At 41.6% G+C, this 25,604-nt stretch overlaps 1 protein-coding gene and 1 long non-coding RNA gene across 3 annotated transcripts in view; both read right to left on the bottom strand.

The window, feature by feature from the left end:
• Positions 1 to 11,440: 11,440 nt before the first annotated feature.
• On the bottom strand, positions 11,441 to 15,731 carry LOC311112922. The gene is made up of 3 exons (XR_014610938.1): positions 15,559 to 15,731; positions 14,104 to 14,215; positions 11,441 to 13,996 (listed from the first exon to the last, which is right to left on the bottom strand). It is a non-coding gene; the product is annotated as an uncharacterized lncRNA (long non-coding RNA).
• A 743-nt stretch (positions 15,732 to 16,474) lies between these two features.
• LOC311113214 (TBC1 domain family member 14-like) overlaps positions 16,475 to 25,604 on the bottom strand; it is a 77,463-nt gene continuing 68,333 nt past the window's right edge. For both annotated transcript variants that reach the window (XM_084156414.1, XM_084156415.1), the window contains 4 exons: positions 23,500 to 23,628; positions 23,088 to 23,197; positions 20,810 to 21,068; positions 16,475 to 20,433 (listed from right to left, as the gene is read on the bottom strand). In XM_084156414.1, coding sequence (XP_084012540.1) covers positions 20,377 to 20,433; positions 20,810 to 21,068; positions 23,088 to 23,197; positions 23,500 to 23,628 — 555 coding nt within the window. In that variant the 3' untranslated portion in view covers positions 16,475 to 20,376. The remainder of the gene's footprint in view (positions 20,434 to 20,809; positions 21,069 to 23,087; positions 23,198 to 23,499; positions 23,629 to 25,604) is intronic.

Below are 25,604 nucleotides of genomic sequence, written 5' to 3' on the forward strand. Positions count from 1 at the left end.
AATCATCAGAGATTTTCAGGCAAAACTCTCCAAACCTCACAGTCTCCACATCAGTACTTTCTGTGTCTGGGCTCTCCACTGTGGCAATCAAATCAAATCAAGCTTTATTTATACAGCACATTTCAGACATGGAATGCAACGTGATGTTCTTCACAGGATTTTTTAAAATAAAAACAATTAAAATAAAAACTAAAATGCTACACAATAAACATAAGAGGATAAAAAACAAAAGATACCAAGCTATATGGAATTGTTTTAAGAAGGTCATTTGGCTATTTGATTTAGAATTTTAAGACCACTTGAAGTATAAAAAAAATATGTAAAAGAAGTATTTGATGAACAATTTTATTTGGTCTTACTGCTATTAGCCCATACAAACACATTTAATTACAGATTCACTAAATGGAACAACAGTTAGTCCCCCCAAATAAATGTAAAGGAAGATTGTTCTGAAGTGTCTGTCCTATATCTCAGAGATATACGACAGATCAGGAAGTGTTCTTTTTAAAAATGTTCTTTAACATGTATTTAACCCCATATTTTTGGCACTAAACAGTCTCCATATACTGTATACTTCCATTAACTGGTACCAGGGGACCTTCATACGAGTCTTGTGAGGCCTGTGGGCGTCCTAGAGCAAAACAACCGATATGTACATGTTCGTGAGAATCTCACCTAGCCCAAACTGTTCGGATGCTACAGACAGAAGTTGGCAGATCGGCTGTATCAACTTCAGACGAGTCCCAAGATGCAAAACAGAGAACACCATTGTGTTCGTGATAGTCTCATCTTTCCATAAAGGGGTCATAATGGTTTGTTGGACAAACCGTTCGGACACTCCCGACGATTTTGTAAGAATACAGATTTTCGGGATGTGTCATGGTCTGACAAACACTGCTCTAGCTCTGTCACCTTTCACCACAGTGAAAATCAAAGCTGTGCTTTCTGATAAGCTGCCAAGGGGTAACATATATAAACTGAATAGTACCGGACCCAATATCGGACCTTGTGGAACACCACGTGATATGTATTTTCTCTGAGTTACAGTGCATTCAGAAAGTATTCAGACCCCTTCCCTTTTTCCACTTTTTGTTATGTTACAGCCTTATTCTAAGATTGATTAAATAAATAAAAATCCTCATCAAGCTACACACAATACCCAATAACGAAAAAGCAAAAACTTTGCAAATGTATTAAAAATAAAAACAGAAATACCTTATTTACATAAGTATTCAGACCCTTCGCTATGAGACTCGAAATTGAGCTCAGGTGCATCCTGTTTCCATTTATCATCCTTGAGATGTTTCTTCAACTTGATTGGAGTCCACCTGTGGTAAATTCAAATGATTGGACATGATTGGGAAAGGCACCCACCTGTCTATATAAGGTCCCACAATTGACAGTGCATGTCAGAGCAAAAACCAAGCAATGAGGTCGAAGGAATTGTCCGTAGAGCTCTGAGACAGGATTGTGTCGAGGCACAGATCTGGGTAAGGGTACCAAAACATTTCTGCAGCATTGCATTTTATTGCATGACATAAGTATTTGATAGATCAGAAAAGCAGAACTTAATATTTGGTACAGAAACTTTTGTTTGCAATTACAGAGATCATACGTTTCCTGTAGGTCTTGACCAGATTTTGGCCCACTCCTCCATACAGACCTTCTCCAGATCCTTCAGGTTCCGGGGCTGTCGCTGGGCAATACAGACTTTCAGCTCCCTCCAAAGATTTTCTATTGGGTTCAGGTCTGGAGACTGGCTAGCCCACTCCAGGACCTTGAGATGCTTCTTACGGAGCCACTCCTTAGTTTCCCTGGCTGTGTGTTTTGGGTCGATGTCATGCTGGAAGACCCAGCCACGACCCATCTTCAATGCTCTTACTGAGGGAAGGAGGTTGTTGGCCAAGATCTTGCGATACATGGCCCCATCCATCCTCCCCTCAATACGCTGCAGTCGTCCTGTCCCCTTTGCAGAAAAGCATCCCCAAAGAATGATGTTTCCACCTCCATGCTTCACGGTTGGGATGGTGTTCTTGGGGTTGTACTCATCCTTCTTCTTCCTCCAAACACGGCGCGTGGAGTTTAGACCAAAAAGCTCTATTTTTGTCTCATCAGACCACATGACCTTCTCCCATTCCTATACTCGCAACATAGGGAGTTGGAGGTCCTGTGGTGACATCAAACGGTGTGGAAGTCTCCTGAAATGAATAAAATACAATTTATTATAGAATTGAATGACAATTATTGTAGCATACACCAATAGTTTAAATACTGTAAATAGTCACTTACTGAAAACTCCTTTACAGTGTACTGTCTTCCCGAAGGAGGTGGGGAAGCATCAGGAGGCCAGCTATCGAATGGTTGTGTGTTACGATCCAACTTGGGTCTTGTGTCGTTATGTCTTCCTCCAAGGCAATGTTCATTCTCTCCACATTGTCTTGGAGGACTGCTCGCTTGGAATTGTTCCTTTGCTGTGGGTTGCACTCCATTTTTTCTATTTTGGCTCTACTCATATCCAATAACTTCACCGCCTGAGTGGCAGCATGTCTCTGAGTACGTGTTGAGTTAGTGAGTAGTCTAAGCTAAAAAGGGATATTCCTCCAGTATTTCATATTTATTGTCACATGGTTTAGTAACTCTCTCCTTTGTGTGAATGTTTCCTCAATAATACTTTTTAACTTGTTCAAATCCCTCTCCCCTTCTATCTTTCTCATTTCTTCTTTCATTAGTGATACTGCATCTGATGGGGCCTGGCATGTCGGTGGCGCCAATGGTTGGAGTGTCAGTTCTACTTTTTATTTTGGATGTCTAAGACGCTCCCTCACCCTCTGCAGCTCTTCTCCATATTTGCCGGACTATGCCTCTCCATCTGTTCCTTAGTTTGTCCATAATGCACGTAAGCCACACCGTAGTGGGTGAACCCCATTTCACCTTCAGGTGTGGCCATTTCAAGATTATGGCATTTGCCATTAGAATTTTCTGGTACTTTTCAGGATATGTTGTGTACTGCAGTGATATGTTGTGTACTGAAATGATATGTTGTGTACTGCAGTGCTTCGTCAACAACTCTAGACAGCAACATACCCCTCAGGTGACGGAATTGAGTTTTTGTGAGACTTTGTTCCGTAATGCCTTTTCAAGCTCCAGTGACAGTGTCCTCACATATCGTGAAATTGTCTGGCCAGACTTTTTCGGGGGCGTCAGCTCCAGATGTGCCTTCCAGGGGACACACTTCAAGATTCAAGATGAACTCTGTATAAAAAACAAACACAAAACATTGTGAATTCAAATTTTTGGAATACTTCCCCCAAGTTCTCTATTGTGTGTATTTCAAGTTGTTTTATTCACTCACATGGCAGATAATTACATAAACCTACAAAAACCTCAGACAGATATGCTAAATAATTATCCCTACCTTTATTTGAACTGATAAAAATAAGACTTTGCTGTATATACCTTGTAAGTCATCTGGAAATGTCCGCTCCTGAGGTGCAAGGGACCTGTATATTTGGGGACACCTGAGCCACTGTGACCTTCAGTTTGCCTCCATCTTGGAGCGGAGTGTCATCCTCGAGGTCAAGGTAGTCGTTCCAGTCCTCATCCCAATATTTTATATCAGTGACGTCCATTTCAGAATATATTTATTTATTTTGCGAGTAAATATTTTAAACAAAATGATATTCCAATACCAAAATATATTATATTTAAGATTATGATTCTAGGAAGAGTTAATCTGAATATTGTGAGTTTATTTTCATATGGCATTGGCATTTTTCCTATTTTGTTGCCTTACAACCTGGAATTAAAATTGTTTTCTTGGGGGTTTGTATCATTTGATGTACACAACATGCCTACCACTTTGAAGATGCAAAATAAAAAAATTTGTGAAACAAACAAGAAATAAGACAAAAAAACAGGAAACTTGAGCGTGCATAACTATTCACCTGCCCAAAGTCAATACTTTGTAGAGCCACCTTTTGCAGCAATGTCAGGCTGACGTGTATGCGGTAACGAAGTCAAGCGCAGGACACCGAGCTACTGGCAGACGTACTTTACTGAACACAGTATAGAAAGTACAAAACCAAAATACCTCCTAACAGGGAGGAAATAATACTAGCACATAACAGCTTGCCGACCTCACGAAAAACAATCACACACAATAAACTATGAGAGACAGGGGTATTTAAAGGGAATACAATGCAACATAATAGGAAACAGGTGTAAACAATAAAGACCAAACAAGACAAACACCGAAACATAGATCGGTAGCAGCTAGTACTCCGGGGACGACGAACGCCGAAGCCTGCCCGAGCAAGGAGGAGGAGCAGCCTCGGCTGAATCCATGACAAGCAATTACAGCTGCAAGTCTCTTGGGGTATGTCTCTATAAGCTTGGCACATCTAGCCACTGGGATTTTTGCCCATTCTTCAAGGCAATACTGCTCCAGCTCCTTCAAGTTGGATGGGTTCTGCTGGTGTACAGCAATCTTTAAGTCATACCACAGATTCTCAATTGGATTGAGGTCTGGGCTTTGACTAGGCCATTCCAATACATTTAAATGTTTCCCCTTAAACCACTCGAGTGTTGCTTTAGCAGTATGCTTAGGGTCATTGTCCTGCTGGAAGGTGAACCTCCGTCCCAGTCTCAAATCTCTGGAAGACTGAAACCGGTTTCCCTCAAGAATTTCCCTGTATTTAGCGGCATCCATCATTCCTTCAATTCTGACCAATTTCCTAGTCTCTGCCGATGAAAAACATCCCCACAGCATGATGCTGCCACCACCATGCTTCACTGTGGGGATGGTGTTCTCGGGGTCATGAGAGGTGTTGGGTTTGCACCAGACATAGTGTTTTCCTTGATAGCCAAAAAGCTCAATTTTAGTCTAATCTGACCAGAGTACCTTCTTCCATATGTTTGGGGAGTCTCCCACATTGCTTTTGGCGAACACCAAACGTGTTAATATTTTCTTTAAGCAATGGTTTTTTTCTGGCCACTCTTCAGTAAAGCCCAGCTCTGTGGAGTGTACGGCTTAAAGTGGTCCTACAGATGCTCCATTCTCCGCTGTGGAGCTTTGCAGATCCTTCAGGGTTATCTTTGGTCTCTTTGTTGCCTCTCTGATTAATGCCCTCCTTGCCTGGTCCGTGAGTTTTGGAGGGCGGCCCTCTCTTGGCAGGTTTGTTGTGGTGCCATATTCTTTCCATTTTTTTATAATGGATTTAATGGTGCTCCGTGGGATGTTCAAAGTTTCAGATATTTTTTTTATAACCCAACCCTGATCTGTACTTCTCCACAACTTTGTCCCTGACCTGTTTGGAGAGCTCCTTGGTCTTCATGGTGTCGCTTGCTTGGTGGTGCCCCTTGCTTATTGGTGTTGCAGACTCTGGGGCCTTTCAGAACAGGTGTATATATGCTGAGATCATGTGACAGATCATGTGACACTTAGATTGCACACAATTAACAAATTATGTGATTTATGAAGGTAATTGGTTGACCCAGATCTTATTTAGGGGCTTCATAGCAAAGGGGGTGAATACATATGCACGCACCACTTTTCCGTTATTTATTTGCAGCAGTTTCCATGTTGCAAGGTGTTTGGCAGGTTACATTCAACTCTGAAATTAGGGTCACCACTGTGGATTATGGCTAGATGGATAATTACTCTAGCAAGATTTTTGAGGTTTGTTGCAGAGGACAGGCCACCATATTGAAAACAAGCTTGCATGGGCATTATATGTTTGTCATACACTATGACTGTGAAGCAATTATCCCCTCCAGTAGTTTTGAATGCTGCCTTTCTTTTTCTACTTTTGTGATTGTTGTTTTGTTGTCATTTAAAAAACACTGGATTAAGGATAAGGTTGTGGGAACTTTTACATCACAGCCCAAGCCTCAATGCGATTCACCAGTCATTCATTACTCGAATGTCTGTCTATCCAGGAAAATGCATGTTGTGTTGTCAAGTGGGTTAAGGTGTTGTTTCAAGACTTAGTTTTCTTGTACACTAAGTTGTAGGTCCATTCCCTGTTTGGGGCAAGAATGGGACCAACTCTTATAGTGGCGCTACATAATCAGAGTTGGACAGGGTAGAGTTCTCAATTGTGACTACCCTCTAAGTGTTAGACAAAATGTAAGGCAACAAAATGTTTGAAGTTGACATATTGCCTTTACTCTAAATATGTATTCTGACTTGGGGGCCAAGGCTTTAGCTTCATGGAATTCACAAGTTCCTCACATGATATGTGGTTGAGTGGGAAATTCCCAAAGCAACAGCTATCTTAATGTTCCTGGGGTTGGGGGTTCTATTCTTCTGGCTGTCCCACATTGTCTCCTTCTCCTCCTGTTTCTAATGTCTAAATAAAGCATTTGAAAATAATTGGGGAATTCCACTTTAATAATGTGGGCGTTCCTGCATCCCATTGGTTCTGATTACGGCGAGGGAAGTACCTAGTTAGCTTTGAAGGAAGTAGCTAGCTAGCTCCAGTACAGTAGATGGCGGCATGCACCCATTTGTTTGCGGATCACCATAATACCATAGATGAAGAAGTAGCTAGCTAACGTTAGCTATGACACCGGTCCTGCCTGCCGAGTTATCAGAACAGCAAGAATGCAGTGCTCGACAGGCGAGGGCGAAGGACACTGTGTACCATGTTCTAACTAGCTAGCTACTTCCCTTGTCGTAACGTTGTTATCAAAACTGTGATCCTTCCCTAACCCATAGGAAGTCCCACCCAGCGATTACAATAAAATGGAAGAAGCCCTCAAAGCAATGTCCATGCTAAAACGTTCTCTTTTTTTTGCCACTAGAGGACTCTAACCATCTCTTTGGCTTAGATCATTGACTTCCATTGAACCAGAAATAAAATGAGGGAGTGGCATGTCTCGCTTCCTCTTCCGTCTCTGTCTCTACGTTGATGAAAATAAAGAGGAGTTTGTGCAGATGCAGGAACGGCCCGAATTGCGGGCTGTAATTGCACCCTTCTCTACACATTTGGGGTGGACCAGCCACCGTATGGTTAGAGGACCAACGCTCTAACCTCAAGGCAGCCAACATACGGTGGCTGGTCCACCCCAAATGTGTAGAGAAGGGTGCAATTACAGCCCGCAATTCGGGCCGTTCCTGCATCTGCACAAACTCCTCTTTATTTTGAGGTTAGAGCGTTGGTCCTCTAACCATACGGTTTGAATCATGGTGCCGACAAGTAGAAGAAATGTGGTGTTCTTGAGCAAGGCACTTCATCCAAGTTGCTCCAGAGATGCTGTGACCCCACTATCTGAAGGAGTTGGGATATGCAAGAAAACACATATCCAAATTCTCTACCATTTTGATTGCAACATCATTTGTAATCTCACAATGGGCCTGGCAACTGTAGCCTATAGAGTACTTAGACAACTCTAGAAAAATTATTTCGTTCCCAGTGACGTTAAAGGATTAACATATTTTTGAAATCTTTAGAAAAATATAACAGCTCTGTATCTAAATCTTTTAGAATTTTTGTGTACAATAAGATGTTAAATATTTATTGAAAAACAATATCAATCAATATTTACGCTATAAACTATTTGTATTTCACCATTTGATTCTATGAGTGACACAGTATGCCAAAGCATTATTTTTGTGTTTTGATGCTGCTTTTTACATGCACTAATACACCCAAAAAGTTTTTTCACGACTCTCTTAAAAACACCAACAATTAAATTGAAGAACCACTTTGGGTGTTTCAGAGTACTTCTATTCTGTTTTTAAAACACTTTCTGTGAATCATAACACTTACAGTGCATTAGGAAGGTATTCAGACCCCTTGACTCTTTCCACATTTTGTTACGTTACAGCCTTATTCTAAAATGTATTAAATAAAAAATGTCCCTCATCAATCTACACACAATACCCCATAATGACAAAGCGAAAACAAGTTTTTTGTGTGTTTATTTACATAAGTATTCAGACCATTTGCTATGAGACTCGAAATTGAGCTCAGGTGCATCCTGTTTCCATTGATCATCCTTGAGATGTTTCTACAACTTGATTGGAGTCCACCTGTGGTAAATTCAATTGATTGGACATGATTTGGAAAGGGATACACCTGTCTATAGAAGGTCCCACAGTTGACAGTGCAGGTCAGAGCAAAAATCAAGCCATGAGGTGGAAGGAATTATCTGTAGAGCTCCGAGACAGGATTGTGTCGAGGCACAGATCTGGGGAAGGGTACTAAAAAATAATGTTGCATTGAAGGTCCCCAAGAAAACAGTGGCATCATTCTTAAATGGAAGAAGTTTGGAACCACCAAGACTCTTCCTAGATCTGGCCGCCAGGCCAAACTGAGCAATCGAGGGAGAAGGGCCTTGGTCAGGGAGGTGATGGTCAATCTGACAGAGCTCCAGAGTTCCTCTTGGAGATGGGAGAACCATCTCTGCAGCACTCCACCAATCAGGCCTATATGGTCTACCATGGCCAGATGGAAGCCACTCCTCAGTAAAAGGCACAACAGCCCGGTTGGAGTTTGCCAAAAGGCACTAAAGGACTCTCAGACTATGATAAACAACATTCTCTGGTCTGATGAAACCAAGATTGAACTCTTTGGCCTGAATGTCAAGCATCACTTCTTGAGGAAACCTGGCACCATCCCTACGGTGAAGCATGGTGGTGGCAGCATCATGCTGTGGGGATGTTTTTCAGCGGCAGGGATTGACAGACTAGTCAGGATCGAGGGAAAGATGAACGGAGCAAAGTACAGAGAGATCCTTGATGAAAACATGCTCCAGAGCGCTCAGGACCTTAGACTGAGGTGAAGGTTCACCTTCCAACAGGACAATGACCCTAATCACACAGCCAAGACAACGCAGGAGTGGCTTCGGGACAAGTCTCTGAATGTCCTTGAGTGGCCCAGCCAGAGCCCTGACCTGAACCCAATCGAACATCTCTGGAGAGACCTGAAAATAGCTGTGCAGCGACGCTCCCCATCCAACCTGACAGAGCTTGAGAGGATCTGCAGAGAAGAATGGGAAAAACTCCCCAAATACATGTGTGCCAAGCTTATAGCTTCATACCCAAGAAGACTTGAGAATGTAATCGCTGCCAAAGGTGCTTCAACAAAGTACTGAATAAAGGGTCTGAATACTTATGTAAATGTGATATTTCGAACAACCTATTTTTGCTTTGTCATTATGGGATATTGTGTGTATATTGATGGGGGGGGGGGGGACTATTTGAATAAGGCTGTAACTTAACAAAATGTGGGAAAAGTCAAAGGGTCTGAATACTTTCGGAATGCACTGTACTTCCATTAATTTTTTCATCTGTTTCGGGGGGACCTTAAGACAAGTCTTGTGAGGCCTGTGGGTGTCCTAGAGCAAAACAACTGACACATATGTGTTTGTTAGAGTCTCGCCTTTCCACAGAGGGGTCATTAGTTTGTAGCCCAAACTGTTCGGACGCTACAGACGATTCTGTGAGAAGACCGATTTTCGGGATGTCTCATGGTCTGACAAACACCCCTCTAGCTCTGTCACCTTTCACCGCAGATGCGGAACTGAGACATAGGCTGATGCAGTGGATTGAAAGGCATCAAATGCACACACAAAAAACATACCTCTAGCTTAAGGTTGCTACAATATAAAGGAATGCAATCAAACATTACTTGACATTAATTTACACATTCACACGTTCCTAGGTTCACATTTCTTGGTCATCTTTAACCACAAGCACAATAGGCCTACAAATCACTGCACTATATCAATCCGGTATTGGCATATTTCCTATGCACATTTCATATACAATTTCCTTGCCTATGATCTTACTTATTTGCATGTGTAGACGATAACGTCTTAGTACGGTATCTCCAGTTAGTGTGAGATGAACTGAGATGATGTACAAAGGCTGAATCGTGCCTACCTCTCTGGCAACAGAGAGGTTGTTGTTGTGGTTGTTTTGTTTTTATTCTCTTAGTTGTTTTTAATTCATAACTTCCTGATTCTGAAACTGTAGGCTGATCGATGTTGGCTGCTGTCATGGTTCCTGTTTGTTGAGTAGTCTCTCTTGCTGGTTTGGTCCCAGGTTGCTGAGTAGTCTCTCTTGCTGGTTTGGTTGGCTGAGTGGTTGCTGTACAGCCAGCCAGTCAGCGACCCAGGAGTTGTCCAGTGAGAATCACAGTTGATTCAAATACAGAACTCTCTGTATGATACATCTCCACATCTGTGGTGTCTCTGCTTACAATGGAGAGCAGTGATTCCCTGTTTAGTAATTCCCTTTACATCCTCACAAATGTATTAAAGAGTAATCTACCCCAAATCTCAAGAGGGGTATATACATACGGCAATTGTAAACACTTTCATGTTTAAAAATCAACTAATTTGAGCTTATCATTAAAAAAAAAAAGTCAATCACTTTGGCACATGTTTCAGATGTAAGTGGTACATTTTCTAAACTCTTAGTATTAAAGTCAAAACTGATAACACTTGTAATGACCCCTGTCTTATGTTCAGGACCTTTGATTGAGCATTCATTGGAGTTGAACACATCTTTCACCCCTGAGTCATTCATACAAAATCAACGTTTTTCGCGAAATACCATGAGAACATTTAATTTAGTCACCAATACATCAGATAATGATAGGCTCACCAGTTAGTCATTTTAATTACCACTTAATCCAATAGCAAAAAATATATGATATACTATTCAAAATTGATATTTTTGAAGTGCTGATAGAAGGAATAATAGAGGGTAAAAACCATTTTCCATATAATATTTAGCTATGTACCAGTATGAATGTTACCAAGACAGCCTCTCAGACAGGCAGGAGCTGATGGGGGGTGTGGCTCAAGGATGTCTTCTGGGCCCTCATCTTCCTTGAGGTCATTGACAGCGCAGCCCGGGATGTTGATAGTAGGTGGAAATATGTTGAAGATCTAAATCTGGTCCACACTTGTACAACAGGAAACATCAGCACAACTCAGCAGGCCCTGAACAACTTCGACACGTGGGTTCTTGCAAGCAGAATGTCACTGAATCCTGCCAAGTGCAAGGTCCTATCAGTGACCTTCACATGAAATCCACAACACCATCCTAGGAGGATACTCCAGTTATACTGAGGCACTTCAGACTCTGTCCCTAACCCGGCTTCAAGACGGACACAACTCTGCACTGACTTCGCCTCCTAAAATCTAAATTCAGAGACTAGCTACCTCCTGCCCAATTCACAGTGACAGGCAGGAACACCCGCAGCCAAAACAAACGGACTACCAAAGTCTAGAACTGAACGGTACATGAGGTCACCAATTCCATATTTCTTGCTTTAGGACAGCAGGACATTATTGATTTAAAGATTTTTGCTAATATTCTTTGTATTTTGTTGCTCTTATCCATTAATATTTTATATGCTCATGGATTTCAGTTTGTATTGACTGCTAAAAATATAATAAGAAACGTGAAAACTTGAAAAAGGATACATTTTTTTCAAGTTTACTGCAAACCAATTGTATAAAATTATTTGTTTGTATCCAATGTAAAGTTTGGAGCATGTTGAAAAAAATGTCAGTCTTACAATTTCAGTATCCTTATACAGTACATACATAGAAAAAAATCATCAGATATAGGTTTTATTATGGCATGTATTGTAAAGCAGAAGCCTACAGTAAAAAGGTATTGGTGTAGCCTGGTATATGTATGCCATTTCTGCCCAATGCAACATTGCACAATATCAACTTTTCTATGTGACTTGTTACTGTAACTTCTACAGTATCATGCGGCTCAGTTGGTAGAGCATGGCGCTTGCAATGCCAGGGTTGTGGGTTCGATTCCCACGGGGGACCAGTACAGGCAGACAGGCATTGAAGCATTCAGTTACTGTTCGATTGAACGTTAGAATGGGCTTAACGAGTGACCTAAGCAACTTTGAGCGGGGTATGATCGTCGGTGCCAGGGCTGCCAATTCCAGTATCTCAGAAACGTCCGCCCTCCTGGGCTTTTCACGCACGACAGTGTCTAGGATTTACCAAGAATAGTGCAACAAACAGAAAAACATCCAGCCAGTGGCAGTCCTGTGGGTGAAAACAGCTTGTTGTTGAGAGGTCAAAGGAGAACGACAGGAATCATGCAAGCTAGCAGGAGGGCCACAAACAGGCAAATAACAGCGCAGTACAACAGTGGTGAAAATTGCACCAAAGTGATTGAAAAAAACTGTAATAAAACTGTAATGCCAAGACTATTTAGGATAGATCAGGTAGACTTACATTGACCTGTTGAAGGCTGAGGCAAGAGAGATATTATCAGGGTCCGTGTGGCCAGTAAAGACAGCCCCATCCTTTAGTCTCTCTGATTGACTCTACTGTTAAAATGACACTGATGATCGAAGATCTATTTGAGTTTATAAGAAAAGAAACCAGCTTATATGGCTATGCCATTGCCTGCCCTGTGCCCACAAATGTGGGTTTCACTAAAGGTGTGGTATAACCTAGATAAACATGGCAGGATTTCATAGATATTTGAGGTTACATACTATGGTGGATATAACAAGAAAAATATAATAAAGTAAGATAACATAGTTCTACATACTGTATGAAAAACGAGGCATACAAATGGTAAGATTGATTAAGATCAGACAATAGAGATGGCCTGTTGGGTCAGTATTGTTCATACATGCAAAATGTTTGTGAGAGAAGAAAAAGGCAAAGCTTATAAAAAAAAGGGATACAATGTATAGATGAGAGTTCAATGACGAAAATCCAACAAAAGGGGTACCATGAAAAACTTCCAAAAGGTCTTCCTCAGAGTGACCTAACAATTGCACTTAGTTCCTATTTATAGCCTAGTGGCCTACTGAGACACAACAATGTACAGATAAAAATAACATGTAGTTCAAGGTTAGGGTTAGGGTCTCTGTGTCAGCCTTTCACAGACACTTAAATATCACCTATGTATGTACTTTATTTTAACATGGCCTATTGATCAACTAGACACCTGATTTGTCTTCTTCTTCTTCTTATTGTGCTAAATTGCCATTTATTTACTGTTATGGCGAGTTTCTCTGGCATCAAGTAATTCAGTATGCAAGAGAATAGTTAAACACTTAGATGGAGAGTTGGTTCAAAGTATTTAATATTGCGGTACCGGGTTCACATAGCAAACGGCCCTGGAGTGGCCCATTGCTATCTGAACTCCCTGAACAAAGGAAATCTCTTAGCTTATATACTTGTTTGCAAGCTAATTCCATCCAACAGTTGCCAACCATTATTGAGTGTCACTCCCAACAACAATAGTATCATCTTGCAACCCAGTCAGCTTGCACCCTAATAAGGATATTCCATCACATACTCATTCTAAGATTAACACAATTGGGCCCCCTAGACCTCCTTGGCCCGCATACCTTCTGGCACCCACCATTGACAGAAATAAATACATGGAACATCCTCATCCTCCAACTCCTATGCAGCTCATAAGATAACATTAACTAATACTGTATAAAATACGTAATATCATTTACCTTGAATCATGATATTTGAATTTTTACATTGTTGTGTCTCAGAAGGCCACTAGGCTATAAATAGGAGCTAAGTGCAATTGTCAGGTCACTCTGAGGAAGACATCGGTTTGATGTCAAAACGTCAGTCACCTGTACTCATCCTGAACAATGGACTAAATAAGTGCTCCAACTGTTCTCTGCCTCGAATTAGTCCTTTTAGAAGTTTTTCTTGGCAAGTCCTTTTGTTGAGTGATACAACCTATTTCATGTTCATAACAATACATGTTATGCATCTACTTAATGATTATCATGATTGCTAGCATATCATTTAAAACTTTTTGTCACTACATGTCAAAGTAAAACAGTTACTCTAAGCAGACCTGACAATGAAGTAGGAGCCAGAGTTTATGCATGTTCAGATTTTAGCCTTCTTCCAGGGAAGTGGTTACTTGAATTTACTCTCATCGATGGCCTTCATGATCCTGTCAATCACAGGCTCATCTGGATTGGCACAAATGGGGTCGTTTTTTTTCGTGATCAAGCTGGAAAGAGGAGACAATATCAAAATAAATATTAATACTGTAGGTGTAGTGTGTGTGTGTGTGTGTAAAACATTTATGACAAGGAAAATGTATCTTAGGCTACTTACATGACCCCCTTATGAGTGCAGTCAGATCTGGTCATTTCATAAGCGACAATTAATTGTTTGGGGATTCTTCTTTGGTAATACTGGAAACAGCAATCATCAGGATTATTTCCATCTGTATAAAAAGACAATCTGTCAGTTTCCTATACTTTTTCTGACATACTATAAGTCAACATGGAATCTTTCACTTCAGCTCATAATGCAACAATTCACATCTCTCGACATGCTTCAGATTAGCTCCCAATACTAGCAAATCAAATTATTTCCATAACAGAATTAAAAATCTATTTTGGACTGACCAATGTAGACATTTTCAAATATATGCAACTTTAAAGTTTTATATCATGAAATTTCAACCTGAAAGCTTTTGGACATCAGAGCAATGTTGAGGGAATACTATTTGACTCAGAAAAAGCTATACATATGATAGGTAAGATATACTAAGCCTTGCAGATAGCCTATCCAATTCACAATCTCTTAGAAAAAATAACTGATATAGGCACAAGATGCAGGGAGTGTTGGAACATAACTAACGAAATTACGCTTAATCCAGTATAAACTCTTGTATAGAATATATTATAACAAATTTTACAGCACAATGGCAGTCATGTCTTATACTCTAAAACTAACAAGGACTCAGTAATTAATGGCTTCTGGGAATGCTATGAAGTCCAAAAGTAATGGGCAGAGTTAAGAAAGTTGGCTGTCAGAAGTTTAACAACGTAAATTTACTTTTAATCCGTCTATCTGCATACTTCAAAACATGGCATATGAGGGTGCGGTGGGATACCCAATGGGGTGGACCATACTTTTCTTGTCAATGATTTTGAAAAAATTTCTACTTAAAAACTAGAAATCAAATGATTCTCCATCACTACGACAGTGGATGAATCAAATGTATTTTTACTTAAATATTGAAAAGTTATGTGCTATGGAGAAAAATAGAACAGTGCAATTTGAGGCCATATGGCATAGTGCTACAAGCACTGGAAAGTTCCAAGGGATGAAGGATGAGGGGGAGTGTGGTTGAGACATACATGATGTGTATGGTTGCGGTGGGAACATGTGGGTCTGAGCAGGTGTGATGTAATTGATATTTGTTGAAATGTGTGTGTGTGTCTGATTATTATATTTTGTTTATGTATGGTTGTTATTGAGAAGAAGAAAAAAATCGTTACAAAAAAAAGAATAGCTCCCAATACATACTATAACTACCATCACTATCAGACTATGACAATGTCAGGATCTGTATTCATAAAGCATCTCAGAGTAGGAGTGCTGATCTAGGATCAGGTCTCCCCTGTCCATTTAATGTTATTCATTATAATCTAGAATGCCAAACAGATCCTAGATCAGCACTCGTACTCAGACACTTTATGAATATGGACCCTGATGGTTTCTGAGGCGAAATATTGATTTTATTTTAAATCTCATCGAGGAGATGCAGGGATAACTTACTGTTGGTCAACGCAGCGGAGCACAGGGCTGCTCCCAGGATGCACAGCAGGAGAAGGATCTGAGTGGACCGCATGATTGGTTGATTCCACAGAGGATGATGAGTAGAAGATGACCAATACTGTTAACACCTCAGCAACTGTAAAGAGGTTCTAAACTCAGGAGTCTTTTGCCCTATATATCATTGGAGGAGGGGTGGGGGTGGGTGTAGGTGACAAAAGTTTCCACTCCATCTCAAAGGTAGAACCCCCCCCCCCCGAGTTACAGTGTTTTGAAGGAAATGCATGTGTGGTTAGCCCACAGCGGATGGCTTGCACAGGTCTGCCTCTTTGCTCAAAGGTTTGACGTAAGTTGTTTGCTAAAAAAATGAAAAATGTATGCACTCACTAACTGTAAGAGCGTCTGCTAAATGACTACAATGTAAATATAAAAATGATGTACAACCCACCCGGATTTGATGCTGTCGAACAAGGCCATTTGTTTGTAAGTGAAGTGATTGGGCTTGTTCGACAGTGCAAGTGACTGCCTACTGACTGATGTACAACCCACCTGGATTTGATGCTGTCGAACAAGGCCATTTGTAGCACACATTGCCTAAAAACTCAGCATCAGTGTGATACATATGGTCTGAAGTTATTGACCAGTTCCACTGTTTTTTAAAAATGTTCCCCTCTAATCAGCGGGTCTGATTTATACCTGGAACACCAGGTGGGTGCAATTACTTATCAGGTAGAACAGAAAACCAGCATGCTCCGGACCTCGTAGGGTAAGAGCTGAATACCCCTGCTCTACACCGTCTAAGGCTATGAAGCAGTTTCCTGGAGATCACTTGCTCTGCAACTATGGAAAAACAATTACAAAACACACATAAGTAGTACAGATAAAAGGTAATAACATGGTCAATCAAGTTGTACACAGGTATTAAGAGATCTTTTTATTTAATAAAACAATAGTTATATACACTTCAAGTGAAATACAGTTCCAGTTTTGACCCTGCTGCCCTCCCACCCAAGTCCAACTCTAGTTCTATACAACAGAAAAGGGTCCATTGGAACATCACATTAAAACAAGAGGACATAGTCAAACTGAAAATGCAAAACAAAGCATCAAGAAAATCTGATTTACAACAAATTACATGGACAGATAACTCATAACGCCTTTATTATCCAATTTCAAGGCGAGGGCAGATTATTTCTAATAATTTATAACAGGGGAACAATGGACTCAGAGACATTTATGCTTACCAGGTTGCACTTCTGTGATATATGGCGCATTCACGTGTTATCAGAGTTACCGGAAGCTCCTAGTTCCCAGTGGGAAATTTAACTTGAACGACTCTCTAAGTCGGAATTACAAGCGGGAAACTTGAGAAAAATGTTATTACCCAAGTTGCAGAGGTTGTGATGTTTCATTACTGACCATTACCTTTTCTTGCCAAAAGAGGATAACAAATCAGTTGACAATTACAACCTTATCAATATGGAGAAATTAGCTAGTTTGACCATATGTCAATGTTAAGCAAGCTAGCCAACTTTATTATTAGCAATGTCAACTAGCTTATCAAGCTAGCCAAAATCTTATTGGTTGAAGAATTCTTCGACTTCAAAGGCACGTGAACACATTCATGTCGGATTTATGACTTCCCAGCCTAAGGAGTGAGTATACTTCCTGTAGTTCTTTCTGATTGATTATTGGGCTGGGTAGGACACACACACCCTCACCCTGTAACATTCAGTACCTAACAGAATACCGTATTTTCCGCACTATAAGGCGCACCGGAGTATAAGCCGCAGCAGCTAAATTGAATGATATTGAATGATGTGTACATATATAAGGCGCACTGGACTATAAGCCGCAGGTGTTTTAATGTTTCATTACCATATGTAAGGGTTCGTGCACAGAGGGGATTGTCGGGAAAGAGACAAACTGTCTCGCTCTCGTAATGTCTGTCTGTCTTGCTCTCGTTCTGTCTCTCGTTCTGTCTCTCGTACCACTCTCGGTTCCACTTTTACTTTTGCGCGCTACCTGTCTCACTCTTTTCCGGCCTCCAGCTTTTCCTGCTGGAGCCCGCCGCTTAAAGGTGGGGGGCGCGGACTGGAGCCCATAGAGTTAAAGTTGGTGGACTGTAACCTGTAAAATCCATAGATTTAGGAGGTCTTCTAGTGGCCGTTAGCTGTAAAAATCCATAGATTAGCCGCACCGTTATATAAGCCGCAGGGTCGAAAAATGGGAAAAAAGGCGCGGCTTATAGTCCGAAAATTACGGTACTTATTTTTTCTTTAGAAATGTCACTTCAAAGCACATACACACATACAAGGATCCTCGATGGTCACGTGTGAGGGACACTGATACAGTATGAGGGGAAGTACTCAACAAGACCAAATAAAAATATGGATAGATTGTCCAAACGACAGCGTGAAACTACAGGGGTGAAATTGCATGAGGTGACAAACAAAACGATTGTGAAAAATGCTTTATTGCAGTACTGCAGTGTTCACCACATAAAAGCAGCGGGGGGAAAGGAGTGCATCAGTCTTCATACAGCGATCAGAATGTATACGTGCACGGGGGGGTGAGGAGGTGAAAAGACCAGGGGGATTGTCTGACATCCTGATGCTACTGTTGGCTGAACACTACACACTGCATACTTGTCAGTATGCACTTCAAAGTATTTCAACAGCCAGAGGAGATCACTAAATTCTTGGGGCCTCTGGAGTATGGAGCGTTTAGTACAGCATTTAGACCGAGCCTGAAATACATTCAGAATCATCTACCGAGGAGTTACCTTTTTGGCAGGTGGTGGCGGCAGACATGAAAGCAGAAGTAGGATCTGTGAACTGAACACCACACCAAAGCATCTTGTTGAACAACCCCCTCCCATTGAGCTCACACCTTGAAACCAAGGCTGGTGTGTTCAGTTAGTTTAAAAGGGGGAAATCAGAGCTCCTAACATGACTCAGGTCTTTCAGCTACATTAGCAAAGGCATTATGGGAACAGGGAACATACAGCGTGCAATAGGTCTGAGCCACTCTGCTCCTCACCATGGAGTAAGACCGCTTCTGATTGGTTTACAGCACCTACTGAGTGAGAACGTCCAATAGAGGAAGGGCATAGAGGCCAAATAGGGATACCAGCATTATCGATAGTAGGGACACAGAAGATACACAACAATCTCTTTTCCTTTTCGGAGTCTTCTATTGCACATTGACATCAGTAGCAAAACACATTTGGTGGAGCAGCTTCACCATCAAACCGTTACATATATTAAGATATGACACTTAAATTAGAAACAAAGAAAACAGAACAATTCATTAAGATGACAATGAAATGCGCAAAAAATAACAGAAAAAAGGCAACCGATATACAGTAGTTTGGTGTCACTGTCACACACAACGACACACACGATTCTCATAATCTACCTTAGCTGTTCCAGTTGAAAACCACTTCAGGGTATGTATAGGACATCATTAAATATCAATAATTCTTTTTTTCCAGGCAGCTTATTTCCTCTTTGAAGAGGGTTGGTAAAATGTTTATTTAAAAAGTGAACCGTATGGGCCTCCCGAGTGGCGCAGCGTTCTAAGGCCCTGCATCGCAGTGCTTGAGCCGTCACTACAGACCCGGGTTTGATCCTAGGCTGTGTCACAAGACATGGGACCGGGAGTCCCATAGGGCGGTGCACAATTGGCCTAGTGTCGTCCAGGTTAGGGGAGGGTTTGGCCGGTGGGGCTTTACTTGGCTCATCGCGCTCTAGCGACTCCTTGTGGCAGGCCGGGCACCTGCAAGCTGACTTCGGTCGTCAGTTGAACGGTATTTCCTCCGACACATTGGTGCTGGTGTTAAGGAGCGTGGTTTGATGGGTCATGTTTCGGAGGACGCACGACTCGACCTTCGCCTCTCCCAAGCCCGTTGGGGAATTGCAGCGATGAGACAAGATTGAAATTGGGAGAAAAAAGGGGTAAAATACATTTCTTTAAAAAGTGAACCGTAACATTATAGTGCCTCTAACAACACTACATAATTTGTTGCATTTCAGATTAATCTTCATAAGAATAAAAACCAATTCACTACCCCCTCCTTTCAAGCCGATGAACCGTTGTCCCCAAATCACAAACGGCCACGGCTTCTCCTTGGGAGTCTTTCCTTCATAGAATAGTGCGGACACAAATAGAAACAAACAAACGGAAAACAAGCGAATAAACGGCAAACTAATTAAAAAGACATTGAAACCACATTAGACCAAACAAAAATAACTAAAAGGCTAACAGTAAAAAAGTCAGCCGATTTGTAGGAATGACCAACAGCAACGGAGGCTTGGAATAGAGGTAGAAAGGGAGGGGAAAGTGAGAAATAGGAGAGAGAGAGAATGGAGAGAGGAGTGAAAAGTGAGAGAAAGAGGGAGGAGAGATCGAGAGAAAGAGAGGAACTAGCATCCCTGCTATAGAAATATGGGAGAGTACAGTACTTTCGAGAGCATCATTCTTCTGCCCGGTTCGATTTGGGGGTGGGGGACACAGCATGTGTTGGTGGTGGGTTATAATAAGTCCTTGTCCCCCCTTACCCCAGTCTTTTCCAGACCTCCAGGGTCTCTGCTCCATAAACCAGGTCCAGGGGGAACACAGTGGCTGATTTTCCTCATCCCTGAGTGCTCCGAGCCTGGGGTAGGTCCATCCCAGGGAGGGCATGTCTATCTGGGGCCTAGAGGGCAGCTCTCACACACCGCCTGGCCTGGGCTAGAGTCCAGCGTTTCATAAGGTCAGGTGGAGTACTGGGTTAGAGAATGTGCTAGTGTCTGTTGTTTTGCTCCTGGATAACTGGACTCAGTGCTTTAGGACTGGACTGTTCCGCTCCTGCTCCTTCTGTAAGGCCTGAAGAACCTGAGGACACCAGAGGAGAAACAAGGAAACATCAGTCATGTTAAACAGGGAGCATTGAGTTCATATCATACTCAAAAGGAAGAAGCATGGTGCAATCTCATTTATTCAATCACATAGGAAAGGGTTTCCAGGAAATTCCATCAAGCCTCATTCTTTAGAATGCTGTACATAGGCAGTGTTGCTAACCAACAAAGCACAAACCCAGAGTTGACATAAGTGTCCTTTCCCCCACCTTCCGAACTCTGTTGCGCCGCACCTGAAATAATGTATATTTTCAAGATACTATTTTGAAGTCAGCTGCCTCAGAGGGCTTCTTAGCACATCCCTCCTAAAAACAAAAATCGAGGAAATCAGATGTCTATTTGTGTCATCTCACCTGCGCCCATTTCCTGTTCTTGCTGGTCATGTGGACGGCGTGGATGTGTGAGAAGAGCTGTTCGGGGGGGATGTGGTCGGGCAGGCGGGTGAGGAACTGGGCGTTGTGGATGAAGTCCATGCGGGTCAACACGTCTTCGTACAGGCGCAGGATGCCCAGGGCCACCCGGAACAGGAACTCGTCACCGTCACGACAGAACACGTCCCACACCCGACACGCCAGGTCCAACGGCAGCGACTTACTGTACAGGGTGAAGATCCTATATATAGATAGATAGATGAAAGAGAGAGAAGAGTGAGAGAGAAGAGAGAGAGAGCGACATACTTCATTTGGATACACCTTTCATATTGAAGCATTGAGGTACAAAGGTACAAAGAGACCATACCTGGCGTTAACCTGGCGTTATTTTCACACAAACACATTCACGGACGGGAGTAGTCCATGGAGACATGGACGCAAACACACCAAGCATACACTAATGAGCACACAAGCACACACAGTCCTATGAGTCTGAGAAAGAGAATGCAGATAAGGACAATGGCATTTGAACAGATACGGCTCTGTAAATCAGCAAATTCCCAAACTATCTATAGATTAAATGTATTTTCCTGGGACACTTTTGTTTTATGGGATTTAGTGTCATGGTCCAATAGCTTATGATATTTCAGGTCTGCAGGGCTGCTTTCTTGACATCCACCTCCCCTCATCTCTCAATCAGTGTATAAGTAACTGACGTGAAAACAGGAAGCTGTGTGGCGAGAGCACAGGTTGGGAGAGGAGACCACCAGTAAACCCACTCACACATCCTGTCTTCTCAGTACACAATAACACATTCTGAAGGGCAAAAATAACAGAGAAAAAAAAGTGACTACAAAATGAGTCAATATTTTAATCATATATTTTTTCATATTCGTAAATGGTAGCCGATCTTATTTCAAAAATACAATACTGTTCAAAAGTTTGGGGTCACTTAGAAATGTCCTTGTTTTCGAAAGAAAAGCAATTTTTTGGTCCATTAAAATAACATCAAATTGATCAGAAATACAGTGTAGACATTGCTAATGTTGTAAATGGCTATTGTAGCTGGAAACGGCTGATTATTAATGGAATATCTACATAGGCCCATTATCAGCAACCATCAGTCCTGTGTTTTCCAATGGCACGTTGCATTTGCTAATCCAAGTTTATCATTTTAAAAAGGCTAATTTATCATTAGAAAACCCTTTTGCAATTATGTTAGCACAGCTGAAAACTGTTGTGCTGATTAAAGAAGCAATAAAACTGGCCTTCTTGAGACTAGTTGAGTATCTGCAGCATCAGCAATTGTGGGTTCGATTACAGGCTCAAGATGGCCAGAAACAAATAACTTTCTTCTGAAACTAGTCAGTCTATTCTTGTTCTGAGAAATGAAGGCTATTCCATGCGAGAAATGAAGATCTCGTGCAACGCTGTGTTCTACTCCCTTCACAGAACAGTGCAAACTGGCTCTAACCAGAATAGAAAGAGGAGTGGGAGGCCCCTGTGCACAACTAAGCAAGAGGACAAATACATTAGTGTCTAGTTTGAGAAACCGGCGCCTCACAGGTCCTCAACTGGCAGCTTCATTAAATAGCGCCCGCAAAACACCAGTCTCAACGTCAACAGTGAAGAGGCGACTCCGGGATGAACTCGTTGCAACTTTGCAACTGAAACTCGTTGCAAAGAAAAAGCCATATCTCAGACTGCCCATCTTAATCTTTTCTTTTTATTGTCCAGTCTGAGATATGGCTTTTTCTTTGCAACGAGTTTCAGAAGAAAGTTCTTTGTCTCTGGCCATTTTGAGCCTGTAATCGAACACACAATTGCTGATGCTCCCCAGATACTCAACTAGTCTCAAGAAGGCCAGTTTTATTGCTTCTTTAATCAGCACAACAGTTTTCAGCTGTGCTAACATAATTGCAAAAGGGTTTTCTAATGATCAATTAGCCTTTTAAAATGATAAACTTGGATTAGCAAACACAACGTGCCATTGGAACACAGGACTGATGGTTGCTGATAATGGGCCTCTGTACGCCTATGTAGATATTCCATTAGAAATCAGCCGTTTCCAGCTACAATAGCCATTTTTAACATTAACAATGTCTATACTGTATTTCTGATCAATTTGATGTTATTTTAATGGACAAAAGAAATTGCTTTTTTTTTTGAACGGTAGAGTACATATTATACACATATTTTACATGAGAAAAAGGATTAAGAGAGAAAAAGAGAGGGAGAAAGAGATTGAGGTCTGACTTACCAGTCAATTAAATAAATATCGGGGGTCAAGTTGATTTCCTTGAAATGTACAAACAGCTTTGGTAGATTTTCTTCAAAGAACACTTCAAATGCTGCAAAGTACGTCAACATCTGAGGAGGTAGAAGCAAGAAGAAACAACTGAGTCAGATAGACCACATAGTCCTGATCTAGGAGCTATGACAGACACATGTTGTAATAACATAGTAAGACATGGCTACAGTTGCGAACAGGGTACCAAGTGCTATGATTGCGGTGGTGTATTGTGTAACTCAGTGCCAACAGGGTGTGCAGGCTTTTGTTCCAGCCCAGCACAAACACCAAATCCAATTAACTTACTAACTAACTGAGTGTGTGTGTGTGTGTGTGTGTGTGTGTGTGTGTGTGTGTGTGTGTCTGACTAAACTATACTCACAAGGCTGTGGTCCACTCTGAAGAAGGCCATCTGACAGGGCTTGTTCAGCAGGTTGGCGAAAGCTATGAAGGCGTCCGATGTGTCCAGGTTGAGGATCAGCACCGCCGCGATGAACGACATGCCCTGCACCTGAACCCCCAGGGAGGAACAAGTGTATGTTAGTAGCGCTACAGTGCTGTAGCTATGATGATCTACTGTATCTCAGAACGCTTAACACAGAGCTACAGTGTGTTAGTGACGTTTACGGTTATAGTAGTGGGGTGGTGTTAGGAGCCTTACTATGAGGACTTGTCATAATGCAAAGGGGAAAAGGAGATTCTATAACACTTAACCTGAACTCTCCATCTATCCTAAGGCCTTCAATGTATCCTAAGGCCTGACATACATAGTCAGTCCAGGGGTGTATAGTACAAAGCAGGATCAATTTGTTAGCCAGTTAACTTTCATAAACAACCAGAAATAACTGTTGATTTCTGGTTCATTAAGAAAGCTCAACATAGATATGCGTTTTTGGTTGTTGAGTCAATTAGACCATGTCCATTTCAAGGTTATTTCAGAATACTTAGGCCAGAGGCTAACTCATTGATCTTGCTTTGTAGAATACTCCTCCAGAAGTCAAGATCCATTTCTCTGTAAACACACTGTGTGCTGTTTCTCAGCATGGCTGTGGTGTGGTGCAGCCACAGTAAACAGCTCTAGCAGGGTATACTGACTAGAGGCATTTACCACATACTGTCAACTCATTTCATTAGACTCAAAGGCAATAACAAATGAGCTGAAAAGTGGGCTTAGTAATCTGATAGCTCTACTGTGTGGAAGGTTCCAGGAGCATGATGAGGAATGCAACCAAAAGAGATAGAAACAGCTAGGTCAGTGCTGCATTGGAATACACAGATGTAAGCACATAAACATACATACAGAGAAAGGGCCAGGTGGGGTGGGCAAAAACAGTACCAGTCAAAAGTTAGGACACACCTACTCATTCAAGGGATTTTCTCTATTTTTACTATTTTCTGCATTGTAGAATAATAGTGAAGGCATCAAAACTATGAAATAACACATATGGAATCATGTAGTAACCAAAAAAGTGTTAAACAAATCAAAATATATTTTATATTTCAGATTCTTCAAAGTAGCCACCCTTTGCCTTGATGACAGCTTTGCACACTCTTGGCATTCGCTCAACCAGCTTCATGAGGTATTCACCTGGAATGAATTTCAATTAACAGGTATGCCTTGTTAAATGTTAATTTGTGGAATTTCTTTCCTTCTTAATGCGTTTGAGCCAATCAGTTGTGTTGTGACAAGGTAGGGTTGGTGTACAGAAGATAGCCCTATTTGGTAAAATACCAAGTCCATATTATGGCAAGAACAGCTCAAATAAGCAAAGAGAAACGACAGTCCATCATTACTTTAAGACATGAATGTCAGTCAATCCGGAACATTTCAAGAACTTTGAAAGTTTCTTCAAGTGCAGTCGCAAAAACCATCAAGCGCTATGATGAAACTGGCTCTCATGAGGACCTCCACAGGAAAGGAAGACCCAAAGTTACATCTGCTGCAGAGGATAAGTTCATTAGAGTAACCAGCCTCAGAAATTGCAGCCCAAATAAATGCTTCACAGAGTTCAAGTAACAGACACATCTCAACATCAACTGTTCAGAGGAGACTGCGTGAATCAGGCCTTCGTGGTCAAATTCTTGCAATGAAATCACTACTAAAGGACACCAATAATAAGAAGAGACTTGCTTGGGCCAAGAAACACGAGCAATGGACATTAGACCAGTGGAAATCTGTCCTTTGGTCTGATGAGTCCAAATTTGAGATTTCTGGTTCCAACCGCCATGTCTTTGTGAGACGCAGAACAGGTGAACGGATGATCTCTGCATGTGTGTTTCCCACCATGAAGCATGGAGGAGGAGGTGTGATGGTGCTTTGCTGGTGACACTGTCGGTGACTTATTTAGAATTCAAGGCACACTTAACCAGCATAGCTACCACAGCATTCTGCAGCGATACGCCTCCCATCTGGTTTGCGCTTAGTGGGACTATCATTTGTTTTTCAACAGGACTATGACCCACAACACCTCCAGGCTGTGTAAGGGC

The sequence above is a fragment of the Coregonus lavaretus genome, assembly GCF_964263955.1.
Source record: "Coregonus lavaretus genome assembly, chromosome: 39".
NCBI lineage: Eukaryota > Metazoa > Chordata > Actinopteri > Salmoniformes > Salmonidae > Coregonus > Coregonus lavaretus.